Source organism: Lepidochelys kempii, chromosome 6 (assembly GCF_965140285.1).
Source record: "Lepidochelys kempii isolate rLepKem1 chromosome 6, rLepKem1.hap1, whole genome shotgun sequence".
Lineage (NCBI taxonomy): Eukaryota > Metazoa > Chordata > Testudines > Cheloniidae > Lepidochelys > Lepidochelys kempii.
Window position 1 is genome coordinate 53,375,023 of NC_136385.1, and position 13,058 is coordinate 53,388,080.

Here is a 13,058-nt window from a genome sequence, read left to right on the forward strand (position 1 = left end):
GAGTATGAACATGGGTGGTCACATATTGTTTGCGTGGGATCTTCTGTACGTGCATGTGTGATATAGGGGAAGTGTGTGAATACAATGTAAGTGCAACTAGGAACCCCATGCTTAGAATGAGCACTTTGTACAGCAGTAGAGTTGCTTGCTATGGTTTTATGTCTGCAGCTGCTATTATTACATGCATTTCTGTAATGCCCATCGCTGTAATGTCTGGTCACGGAGACAGTGGGTTTGGTGGGTGACAGGAAAAGAACTGGGTAACAGTTCCTTGATGGGAGCTTGAGCGAGGTAGGCCCTGGGCTCTGAATAATCCAGGAAGACAGGAGTTGCAATGGCAGCTCCCTGGTCCCTGTGGCAGGGAGAAGATGCACTGGTACCTCTCTCTGCCAGGGCGTGCAGCAGACAGGGGAGGAGAGGGTGTAATGACCCCCTCATGTGTGCCCCACGCTGGGGAGCAGGGGTCACCGGTAACTCCCCACGCATGCACCGGGCTAGGAAACGGGGTGCAAGGCTAACCCCCCTCACTGTGTGGCCGGAAGAACAACACCCCCTGCTCCCCAGCCCAGTGCATGCCTGGGCGGGAATCTCCGCCCCAGGTGTGGCAGCAGGGACAGGGGGGCACCGGGCCCAGGAGCCGGGTGGGCGGGCCTGCAGCCAGGGTCTCGGCCGGGGCTGCCGCGCTCCGTGGCTGCGCGGAGGGCCCCTCCCCCGGCCCCGCCCTCCGCTTCCCCTCCCGGGCCCGCAGCGCCTGGGCCGGGTTCGGGCGGAGACTCGCTCGCGCACGGAGCAGGCGACAAGGAAAGTTTGCGGAGCGGCCGGCGCGGGGCCATGTGGCTGCTGTGGCTGCTGCTGGGCTCGGCGGGTAAGTGAGGGCGAGCGGGGCGGCAGCGGCGGCTCCTTCCCCGGGCTCGCGAGGGAGGGGCGGACCGGGCTCTTGGGGGAGGGGGCCGTGGGTACCGCCCCCTCCCCGTGTGCACTAGGCTGGGGAGGGGGAGGTGCAGTGGAAGCTGCCCCCCCCCCCCATGCACCAGGCTGGGGAGGTGCAGTGGAAGCTGCCCCCATGCACCAGGCTGGGGCAGGGGTGCAGGGCTGTTGTTCGCAGTGCCTTCTCCTCTCTGCTGCGCCCTGTGTGGTCCAGCAAGAGGAGAGGAAGGTGTATGTACACAATGGACAGGGGGTTTCCTCCCATGAGCGGTGTGTTGCAGGCTGCTCTGTGAGCATTGGACCACCCCCTTAGCTAGGACTTTCTCCTCACTTCTGAATGCATGGAGCCAGCGGGCTAGGTTGTTTCTGCCCCTGAGGCGTTGGGGTCGGTGGCTGAGCTACTTTGGCCCCTGTGCTGCCCTGGCGTGCTCTCTCCGAGCTGTCACTTGTGGCTGCAGCTCTAGTCCTTGGGTTGAGAGCAAGGAGGGGAGGGGAGGAGAGGGATCAGGAATTTGTCTTCTGCTTCTGAGAGTTTGGCCCTTGGATGCAGGAATAAAGCTGTTCCTGTGTCCATGTGGCATGTTGTTAGTGGGGCATTATTGCAGAGCAGCCTGGGCCATGGTCTCATGCAACAAGATACCAATCAGCATGTGCACATGTATAGAGGGCCATGACTATGTGCTGTACCTTGCAGTCCCAACTGAAGGCCCTGTCCCACAGAGCTTACTGTCTGAAAGCCGAAAGGTGTATGGTATGGCTGGCAAACACATAATCAGGGTGGATAAAAATCAATAAGTTGGATTTTTTGTATTTAAATTGGATGTTTTTGATAAAGTGCTTTTTGAGGAAAAAACCTATCTAAAGATATCTTTGAGCTATAATGCATCTAAATTAAAACTATCTCATCATGGAATAGGGATTATACATTCTAATTTTTATAGTGTGAGACAATATATTCATGTAATGTTTAAGAAAAGTTTTGTAAGTTTTAAGAAAGAGTTCCAATAGTTCATGGATTAGGAACCCAATCTTATGGGGTTTCAGGGGCTTCTGTACTGATTATTTAGGTTAATCTTTCTGTCTACCCAATGGGACTAAGTGCTCAGTCTAGAACACATGTGGCTCTTCAGAAGTTAAGATGTGTCTCCTTGTATAGGCACAGACTCCAGGGCTGGAGCTGCAGGCGTCAACTTTCCAATGTGCCGGGGGGCGCTCACTGCTCAACCCCTGGCTCTGCCCCTGTTCCACCTCTTCCTACCCCCTCGTCTGGGGATGCTATGCCCTTGCTCTCCCCCCCCACCCCATGCCACAAAACGGGAGGTGCGGGGGGCCTTTGATTGGTGGGAGGCACTGGGAGTGGGCTGCTGATGTATTACTGTGGCTCTTTGGCAATGTACACTGGTAAATTCTGGCTCCTTCTCAGGCTCGGTTGGCCACTCCTGGTCTAGAAGATACCATCAGAGATGCTTAATTTTTCAGTTCTCAAACTGTGAATTTGTGTCTCCAGAGATAACATTCTTGTTAACAGCAAAACTGTTTTTAAATAAATAAATAATGTATAGAGATCAGAAATAACAGACCTCAACTCTATTGTTCCTCTGCAAATTTGTGTACACAGGGTCAATCCCTTCTCTCTAAATGTGCAAAATTTCAGAAAGTTCAATGAATAGAAGATTGTTGGGGCGGAATAGATCTGGACAAGGAGAAGAAGTCTGGAGATAAATGTGAGACGTGAGGGACATATGCTTGTTTTGTTAAAATATTATATGTTTGCTGTTGAAGAAAAAAATCCAGAATACTTAATAATGTTGTTTTTTGGTTAAAACAATTTAAATGTCTGTCTGGTAACGTTCTCCTAATACAGCGTGGCAAGAAAATCCTCCAAATATTAATGATTAACCTTCTGAATTGGAGATAATTCACCTCCCAATGACTTCATAAATATCTGCTTCAGTTACCTTTGGTAAATGAAATAACCAACCAATCAGATATAGCTATAAAACTAATCTGAAAAGTTTTCTAAATAAATCACTGTTTAAAAATGTATAGTGTGTACCTTCTAAAAATGAAACCTACATCTGTCTCTGAGTTGTCAAGAATATGTATTAAGGTTTATAACAGCCAACAAGAATGCACTTCTGTGTAGAAAACCATGATTAAATCAAGTCTTCCTGACTCGTGATTTAAATCATGATTTAAATCAATTTGATTTAAAAAAAAATCCTCCCTGCACATGATACGTTTTACAAAATGATGAGACCAAGCAAGATGGACCTGCTGAAAAGGAAGTGGGTTCAGTGCATGTATTGCTGATTATAATATGATACTGAAGCTATTTCCTAGGGTGTTACTGTTTTTCCACGTTTGGAAGTATTGGCTGTACTTGAGCTATAACATCATCAAGATAGAAGGTAGTCGGTGCTTAATTTGTGCCAGGGCTTGTCAGGGCTGAGCCTTGGCACCTCTTGGCTTGGCAGTTCATAGCCCCGGCACCTCTGGGCTTGCTGCGTCAGTTATTGAATGTAAAAAAAATTGCTTGAGCTATGGCACCTCTTTCACTACAAATTAAGCACTGAAGGTAGTACCTGGTGGAGGCGTGTGTCTTACTCATGTGGTAGCAACCATTAAAGTATCGGAGTGAGTCACAGACTTTTAGTATATTTATCCTCACAATATCCTTCTAGGTGCGATTGTATTGTTTCCATTTTACAGATAGGGATCTGAGACAGATTTACGAGGAGACATTCAAAAGCGTCAGAGATTTAGACACACAAGTCAGTGGGTCAACTTTCTGTTGACTTGTGTCTAAATTCTTAGGTTCTTTTAAATATCTCCCCCTAAACAAGTTGCTTGAGGTCACATAGGAAGTCCTGTGACGCAGCAGGGCATTGAACTTGGATCTCCTGAGCTACACTGCCCCTCGTGGTAAGGCAAATGACTTGACAAATGCAAGAAGGGTGCATTTTGACTTGGCATGTCATGGTTCCATCTTCCAAAAAACTTGAGTAGGAATTCACCTGCTCAGTGAAAAGTGTAATAACTCAGCATGCTTGTTATTGGTTAAAGTATTGGATTAATGTTTACTAGAAGATCACAGGTTCCAACAGCAAACCTTATTGAGGGGTAGCTCAGAATGCTGTGCTAGGGAAATAGGTGAATCATGCACAGAGGATGGGTCAGGTGTCTGACTGTATCTGAATGACTTGATATTGAATTAAAAATAAAAGATGGCTCTGTAGCTGCTGAATTCATACATATAGAAATGCTTTTCACATGGTGGGCATATGTCTGTCAAGGTCTCTATCCTGATTATGCTTTTTGCAGCTCTGCTGCAGGTGTAAATTATTTCTGCAACGTAATCTTAGCAGGCATTTTTCCAGAGTATTTTGGTAGAAGTGTAAGTGGCCTGGCTTCATGTTGCCATGTCTGTTACTGAATTGCTTCTTGGTGATGGGCATCTAAAGTGATGACACATAATGGGTGAAATCCAGATGATCATACTTAATTTCTCTCAGAGCATCTGTCGTCAGAGTGAAACTGTTTATTAAATTTCATAACTTCCTTGATAAAATGGATTGATGTGGTTTGTACTTAAAGTAAATGGGCAGCTACCACTACCTACCCTGCAGCTAATGCTTGCCCGTGTAAAGGACTCTTTCCCCTTTAAGATGAAGCCTTAAAAGTGAGGAAAGGAACAATAAAGCTTTGTGCTGTTTGAACTTCTGAGACTTGTAATACTTTGTGGCTCATGAGTAGTTTTTGCACAGACTTACCTTTTCTTAATTATTATTATTGCTCCAACAGTTGATCTTTTAGAAACTTTCAGACAACGCTTGGGTGTGTGCATTTAAATTACTTTGGCTTCATCTAGTTGTTATGCGCCATTATACTCTGGTAGTGTTGCCAAAATTTGTTTAATTTAATTACTCCAAGTAATATGCATATCTTCATGTACTAAAAGCAGTCATATTACTCATATAGCCAATGTGTCAACATGTGTGAGGCCATGGAAGGTCTGTGCTGCAGAATAAGGGCCTGTTTCGTTCTAACATATTGGTATCAGTCTCATTTTCTTTGTGTTTCTTTTTCTGCTTATTTCTCTTCCCTCCATACCCCTTCCTCTCCCCCCTCCCCCACCAATCTGCTCTCATGCCTAACTTTTCTTCATGAGCACAGGGGCAAATAAGAGTGATCTTTCTTATGGGAGCTAGTACTTCAGATTTCTGTCTGTAGTCTATAAATCTACTACAGTGTCTGTGCAACAGTTTCCCTTCAGTTATTTAACTGGAGCCTCTGGCTTGTGTTGGTGTAAGATGGTACTAACATTCAAAGAGCTTTCTAAAAATATTTTTTGGAATTCTTGTAAAGTGTTCAAATTTTCTTTTGAAGAGCAAAATATTGGATCTCTGTTTTTTGTTTTTTTTGGTAAATATTTCTTCCTCTCTCTATATTGACTCCCCTGCAGTCTTCCCAGAGGGAGAATGTCTTTTTTCTTGGCCTCTAGTCTTTTCTTGAATTTTAGTTTTGATAATTGGTTAAAGTGGCTTTTCCAAAACTGCCATCTTTTGGGATGTAGGTGAGGGAAGCTTGGAACTTCTGGGGGCATAGAAAGCTCAGTAAATTCACGAATGGCTGATTTAAGTTCTTGTTCCAGAGAGCTCACAAGAATGGCTGTAAACTTTGATTGTGTCAGTGAAGATAAGCAAAACAAATCTTAATCTTTAAAGTTATGTATTTGGCCCAAGTGTTGCTTCTGATCAGGTAAGGCCTCACCTACGGAGGAAAGGTTATGGGGTTTTGTTTTTTCAGTATAACCTAGGATGTGAATTTAAACCAGTGTAGTCATACTGGTGTAACGCCCTGTGTAGATACTCTTAGGTCTTATCTACGTGGGAAAGTTTTACTGGTTATACAGCTGTAACCTCCTATGTGGACACTCTTATCTTGGTAGAAAGAGTGGCTTTTTCCATTAAGCTCCTTCGCAAGTTGCATAGGCTAAACTGAAATGAGTGTCCACACAGGGGGTTATACCTGTATAGCTAGTAAACCTTTTCTGTGTAGATGGGGCCTACATGAAGAATTAGCTGTACCTGAATTTTGATCCTGTCTGTTGCTGTGGTGTGTTCTATCTGGATATTTTAGGCCTCTTCGAGCAAGTCTAGATGTAAAATAATTGGTTTTTAATCCAGTGTTTCCTTTTCTGCTGAGGAGAGCAAATGATCAGAGATTGCATGAATCACTGGTGCTTTGTGTAGGTAAATGTATAGTTCTCTTTGATCATATTTTTCAGGGTTAAGTGTAAACTTGGAGAAAAACAAGGGAGGAGAATTCTTGTTTTTCATGATAAAAAGCCCTGCAAAGCCTGCGTGTACTGTTGATGTGATGCCGGTCTTGGAAATGTGAAAAACCTAAGACAGCTGGAAAGTCAGAATGCCATTCACAACTGAGATTCCTGTGTGTCCAGTCTTAGATGCCAAGTTCCAGTTTTACGACTTCCCTGTTGAACAACCTTTACATATGATATGCATGTTTACTAAAAATGTAGTCAACTGCCTGTGTGCTGAGCAGGCTCTGTCTTTAACTCTTTCCCCCCTTTCACCATAGCTATTGGAATCAGCAGAATACTGCCAGTGAACAAACTCAAAACATGCGCGCACAAATTTTTAGCATCACAGACATTTGTGCACTTGGGAACTCCGTAAAACACAACCAGAGACTTGCTTAGCAAGTAAAACGTGACATTAATGTGTATTAAACTTAACAGTGCAGATTAATTTAGAACGCTTCTGCACAGTTACACAAATGTAAAATATTTGCTTAGGTTGGTTTTGATGTGTACTGATTTTCAAGGCACTGCACGGAGATGTGATTATTTTTTTTAAGTGGGGAATTTTGTGGCTGAGAATCCCATGTAGCGTATGGTAAACTAGCCCTAACATCTTTATCAAATTGCCACATACTCCCTTTTTCCACCAAATATCTAGAATCATCTGTTTGTCTTGAGTAGTTACATTAAAAGATATACAGAAGTCATAAGTATTATAGAAAGTTGCTTTCACATAATAACTTGAAGAGGAGTCGGAGTACTTTTGTTAATGTTATCCTTATACACTGTCCTGGCTAACAAGGACAAAATTATACATGGTAGTCTCTGAAAGTATGTGTTCTCTCTATTCTGTAAAACATTGGAATGGACTTCAAATTATATTTGAACTCCTTGGTGCCATCCTATTAAAATTTCTGGGTCTGGTTTTCATGCTTCCACCCCTTATATTCTGTTTCTTTGCTTTGGGCTTGTAAACAAAAGAGCGTGCTTGAAATTCACAAAGGTTCTGACAGTAACTGTGTACAAGTCAAGAAGCCACCTGCTCAAGCATGCTGGTGGGAAAGAAGGAATAAGTGCTGCAACAGAGCTTGAAATATTTGCCAAAGAAATAAATCTGCAAACCAAGGGCTGATAAGAAGGATGGGAAGTAGTTGAAGGGCAACATACTACTGAAAAGCCTCATTTCAACTGCTTGGAAGGGTATTAGGGAGACAAGATGAAGAAAGTAATATCTTTTATTGGACCAACTTCTATTGGTGAGAGAGAAAATCTTTCCATGGATATTGGAATTTCTATCCGGGTGATGTCCCTAAACATTGCTTGAGGGCAGTGCCTTTCATATTAAAGGCCTGGCTATTGGGAATCTGAAGTTTGAAGACAGAGCCTAGGTTCTGTCTATCTAGATTGTCGTTCCCCTACTTTTTGGGCTGCTGGAAGGAAAAATGAACTTGTCTTCTCCACCCTCTTGTCTCCAACAAGAGCCTCCTAGCAGCCAGAAAGTTTCCCAACTGAGGGTGGGTGCCTCTGAATAGCTTCAGTCCCTGAGTCCATTTTTGCTAATAGACTTCCCAAGAAGCAGTAGATTGACAAAAACAGCATCAATTTCACAGTGGCTTTATGGGGTTCTGAATAGCTGCAATGATACTTAACCACGGTCATGTCAATTTCCGCTGACTGGAAAAGCTATGAGCAGCCACAGAGGCACTGGAACTTTGTGTCATTGGACTCAGGATGGTTGTGCTACAATGGCTTGCATCCAACCGCAGAGGATTGCAAGGCTGGAGTTTGCAGCAAGGAACCTTGGTCGGAAGAGGAGGTGTAATGTGACAGGGTCACTTTTACTTATGAAAGACAAGGAATAAGGTAATCTTCACTGTAATATGAGAAGAAAGGAGCACAAGATGAAATTGCTGGCGGGTAGCACTGATTATATATTGTGTATGTTGTGTGAAAAAATAACTTCACCACAATCTGTTTTGTCTGGTACAGTGGGAGATTATCAAGTCAAATATGGTGGCTGAATTAAAAAAAAAAACCAGGATAATTTTGAGAGAATGCTGTAACATATGTACCTGTGTCTACTGGGGCAAAGGTAATTCAGTGTCATGCTTCTGGACATAAATTGAGCACCAGTAAACCAGGAAGAAAATGCCTGCCTTCATAGATAGCAATGCAAAATTGGCTAGCTGTATTGATAGGGAAGGGGCAGTCTGTCTTCTGGAGCATCAGGTATTGGCCACTGTAAGGCAGTGGGATATTAGAGTTGATGGACTGATCTGGTATGGCATATCCTACATTTCTTACATTTTCAGAACAGTACAATTAAGACGTGGCTGCAACTCTGTGGCAATTTAGGGCTGCTGTCTAGGAGGACCTGATGCAAAATTAACCTAATTTGTCACCTATAAACAGATTTTTTACCCAACAAATCCCACTAGGATAGCATCTCACTCTAACAAGTTCCTTCTGTGGTTATGTTGTCTGTTTATGCAGGAATGGAGTACCCTGGCATGCTTGAGAATTCTGCTGCTGGACTGCAATCTATAGTAATTAGAACAGTACTCTGAATTTTAGTGCCTTCTCCATGGCAGGCCAAATGATCAGTTCTGTGAGTTGGTGGGTGACCCTCTAGGTTATTGTTATTCAGTTGTTGTGCCAGGCACAGATTGAAGCAGATGATGTCCTGGCTGTAGTAAGCAAGCAGCTCGCTGCTTGTGTTTAAAGTGACATTTTCCGAAGTTTGACTTGAAAGCAGTTTCAGCATCAGTCATTTGAAGGTGGAGGAGGGGAAAGACTTTGGCTTCTAAGTTTAAAAACAATTCTTGAGTTACCTAAGGAAAATTAATTCCTTTTTTGGCAAAACTGCTGTGACAGAACACGCTAGGATAACAATCAAATATGTCAAGTGAAGTCCGTATTAAATGATATGTTTCCTTTTAAATGATATATCTGACATGAAGTCAGTGACAGAGTTGAAGTCCTGAATGTGTCCTTGTGCAAGTTCCGTAATTGCCAGTTGCCTCAGTTTACCCAGATGTAAAATGTATACAATACTTCCTCTCGCCACACGGCAGACTGTAAAGCTTAATTTATTAAAGCTTGTGCATTGTTTGTAATCTTGGATTAAACATGCTATTGTGGTATAATGTATTGTCTTTCAGCAGAGGCAAAAGGAATATTTTTCAGTTTTTACGAGTATTTTTCCACCTGGGAGCTTGCTTTGTTAGGCCTGCCTTTGAAGATCTACTCTTGTGAAGCTACTTCATAGGCAAATTGTCCTCTGAGAGGGTCTGTCTTGAAATATGGGTTTTCAGTTTTCATAAACAATGTTTCTGGAAATGCGATTGATGTTTGTTTTTACGAAACTAGATGATTTTAAATGGAAACAAAACTGCACCAGTTGGGAACAGGTCAAACTTGGTGCCTTTGTCAGCATGTTGCGGAATAGCTCAGTCCAGAGAGGGAAAAGTTAATTCTCACTTAATGTTTGCCAGAGTATTTTGTTTCAGTCTCTGCTGCAGATGGCATGGCACTGTAGTAATCAGGGGTGAGTACACTGTAGGTCCATTTTAAGATTAAAGCATGTGAACTCTTGCCACTAAGGTTCATTTAATCTTCCAATTTTAGTCCCTGTGTAGAGTTTGCTTGGTCCTTCCTTCATGCTGCCTCCTGCTTTGCAGAATTTCCCTAACTTAGAGGGGGAGATGGAAGGATTGTGAGCTTAATCAGTATTTGTTGTGGAGTTGTGCTAACTGCATGCAGAATCCTGATCAATGGAAGATCGAGAGAAGCAGCATGGTCCAGTGGATAGGGCACTAGACTGGGGCTGAGTGATCTTGGTTCTCTTTCTGGCTGCATAACTGATCTGCTTTGTGACCTAGGGTGGGTTCCTTCCCCTCTCTTCTGCTAACTGATGTCTGTTTTACCTGTTAGATTAGAAAATTTCTGGGTCAGGGACTGTTTCTTTACTATGTGTTTTAAACAGCTCCTAACACAATGGAGACTTGATCTCAGCTGTGGCCTCAGGTGCTTTTGTGGTACAAATAATAATACTCCTATGCATGCAAAACCACTCTTCAAGTTCATCATTCCTCTAGAAACACTGTTCCTACTGGTAGAACTGGTTCATAACAATTATTTTGTGCCTTGGCTGCTGTAAATTCGTCTCTATCCTTCCTTCTCGTAGCAGGATTCTCCCATGTCCCTTCTCCCTATGCCAGGGGCTCTATTTTTCCCCTTTCCCCCCTCCCCTCAATTGCCAGGGATCTGCATGCACCCCATTGCTCAATTTGCATAGGATCTGTGTTTGCTTGGCCAATAAAATTCAAGAGCAGATGCATAGGTTTCCTTCCATATCAGATCATTTTATCTTGTTGAATTTCTTTTTTCTTGTTCCCTCTTGTATCTCAGTACTTGCTTATTCTGATTTATAAGGTCACTCTGTAGGTCATGTTTTGGGCTCCATGGACCTTGGTAATATCTCTTTAGTAGTCATCAACAGGGAAGGCATTGTCTAGTTAGAGCAAAGGGGAATGGAAGTCAGGGCTCCTGGATTCTCTTCCAGGATGAATTGATTTAAATTGCTTTAGTTAAATCTTCTATTTATTCACAGTTTAAATCAGCAAGTAGAAAAACTTGACTTAAATCATCAATTTTAATTGTATTTTATTTGTACTACTTAGGGATTTTTTTTTTCTAAAGAGGGGTCTTATTAGTTGGTAACTACTAAAACATTGATTTGCAACTAATAGCCTTTACACTACATTTGGTGCTGCTTTTTGCTAAACAGGAGGATATACACATTTAATCTATATACATTTATCTAAGCAATTATATAGCTTACTCATAGACTTTAAGGCCAGAAGATACCACAATGATCATCTAGTCTGACCTGCACATTGCAGGCCACAGAACCTTGCCCATCATTGCTGAAATAGACCTATAACTTTTGGCTGAGTCATGGGAGTCCTCAAATTAAGATTTAAAGACTTCAAGTTACAGAGAATCCACCAGTTACACTAGTTTAAACCTGAAAGTGACGCTGCCTCATGTTGCAGAGGAGAGTGAAATCCCTCCAGGGTCTCTGCCAATCTGACTGGGGAAAGTTTCTTCCCGATCATTTAGACCCTGAGCCTATGGACAAGACCCAGCAGCAGACACCTGGGAAAGAATTATCTGTAGTAACTCAGAACCCTCCTCAACTAGTGTCCCATCACTGGCTGTTGGAGATATATTAACTTACATTTATTCACATTCTTAATTTGTACATTTTTATTATTTTAGAAAATGGATAATGGTGCATTGCTTACTGGACAATTTTTTACTTATTTTACGTCAAGCTCTGCTTGGACGGAAATTTAATGTTTTTATTAAATAAAATGACTGTCTTTTTTTAACAATGTGTTTAATTTAAAACAAATTGATTTATTAAACAAAGAAGGTATTATCTGTAGTTAGTGACTTGAACTACCATGTCCTTCAAAATTTTGAAACTAATAGATCTCATCCTCTTGCATATATTTTTTTATTCGTATATTGGTAGAGAGAAAAAAGCTTTCCTGCTTTTTCAACTCCCAGTTGGTTACTTGACTTTGAATGTCACTGAAATGAACTGGTTGAATCGATGGAAAAGAAAATATTCTCTCTGCACGTGCAGAAGAGGCTACTGCTGTTAAAAGCTGATTTATCACTTAAACTAGTTCCTGGTGCTTAGCCAGTGACTTCCACCAGTTCAGTGGTTTGTCTTTCTTTAAAACTTGGCAGCAAAGGTATCCTGCTTAATATTATTTTTGTATTTAATTTACATGGTTTTAATGGATAACAACCTATGTTGAGGCCTAAATTTTTTTATAATTTCAAATTTAATTTTAATGTTTTTTTTTAAAAAAAAGTAAACCTGTAGTTAAATAAAAATATCTAATTTTTTAAATCAATTTTTATCTACCCTGTTCTCTTCCCAAATCTTCTACTGACTCCATGCATCCCTGAACAAGTTATTTTTAATCTCTGTGACCATCTATGAAATAGAGTAAATTGTTACCTATCATATTGTGTGAGTGTGTGTGAGAGAGAGAGAAAAAAATGTAAGGTGCTAGAGTAGGCAAAATATTGTTAGTTATGCAGAATAGATCAACTTTGTTAGACACCACAAACCGTATTAACTCCTCAAAGCAAGATACGTTACTAGACTCAGCATTTTTAACCTCCACAAGAAACTTATTGCAGAAAGAAGAATAAACATCAGGGGCAATGTACTCCCGTAGTATTATGACAAGTAGAAAAGCTAACAAATCTCATATCAAGAGCACAAATTGGTCAGGTATCCCAACTCAGAATTATGCAATATTGGGGATTAGGTGGAACCACGCAGTATTACAACTACTGTAAGGTGTATGGATATTAGTGTGATGAGGGAACTATAAGAACCTACATAGAACAGAATATGATAGTTTTGCTCCATGTTGCAAAGTATTGTAGGATTTAAATGGTAGTGGATCAGTCACTTCACCATATAACTGATGTTTTGCCCATTCTAGTCTTGCCCTTTCATAATTAAAATCTGTTACTGAAGTTGCAGCAAAGGGTTGAAGTAGTCTTTTTGTTTTTAAAACAATTTTGTCTAGCTGTTATCTTCGTTCTAAATGGAGAGATCTTCCTCTGTTTAAGCTGAGTGTAATTGAATCAGTTTAGTGGATGGTTGATGCAGGGTAAGCATAAAAATAAATCCTTGTGTATTTCTGTCACTGAGCTCTAAAATGCAAACTATGAGCTGTTCCCATAGAGGGGTGAAGCCTTGTGTTTTCTG

The 13,058-nt window shown here is 41.7% G+C and overlaps 1 protein-coding gene across 7 annotated transcripts in view; it reads left to right on the plus strand.

Moving 5' to 3' along the window:
- The first annotated feature begins 714 nt into the window (after nucleotides 1-714).
- The window catches only part of LDLRAD3 (low density lipoprotein receptor class A domain containing 3), a 181,894-nt gene continuing 169,550 nt past the window's right edge, over nucleotides 715-13,058 (plus strand). For all 7 annotated transcript variants that reach the window (XM_073347988.1, XM_078853286.1, XM_073347985.1 and 4 more), the window contains exon 1: nucleotides 715-865. Coding sequence is in view for 5 of the 7 variants with exons in the window: in XM_073347985.1 (XP_073204086.1) it covers nucleotides 832-865 (34 nt within the window). In the remaining 2 variants the exon portion in view is untranslated. The remainder of the gene's footprint in view (nucleotides 866-13,058) is intronic.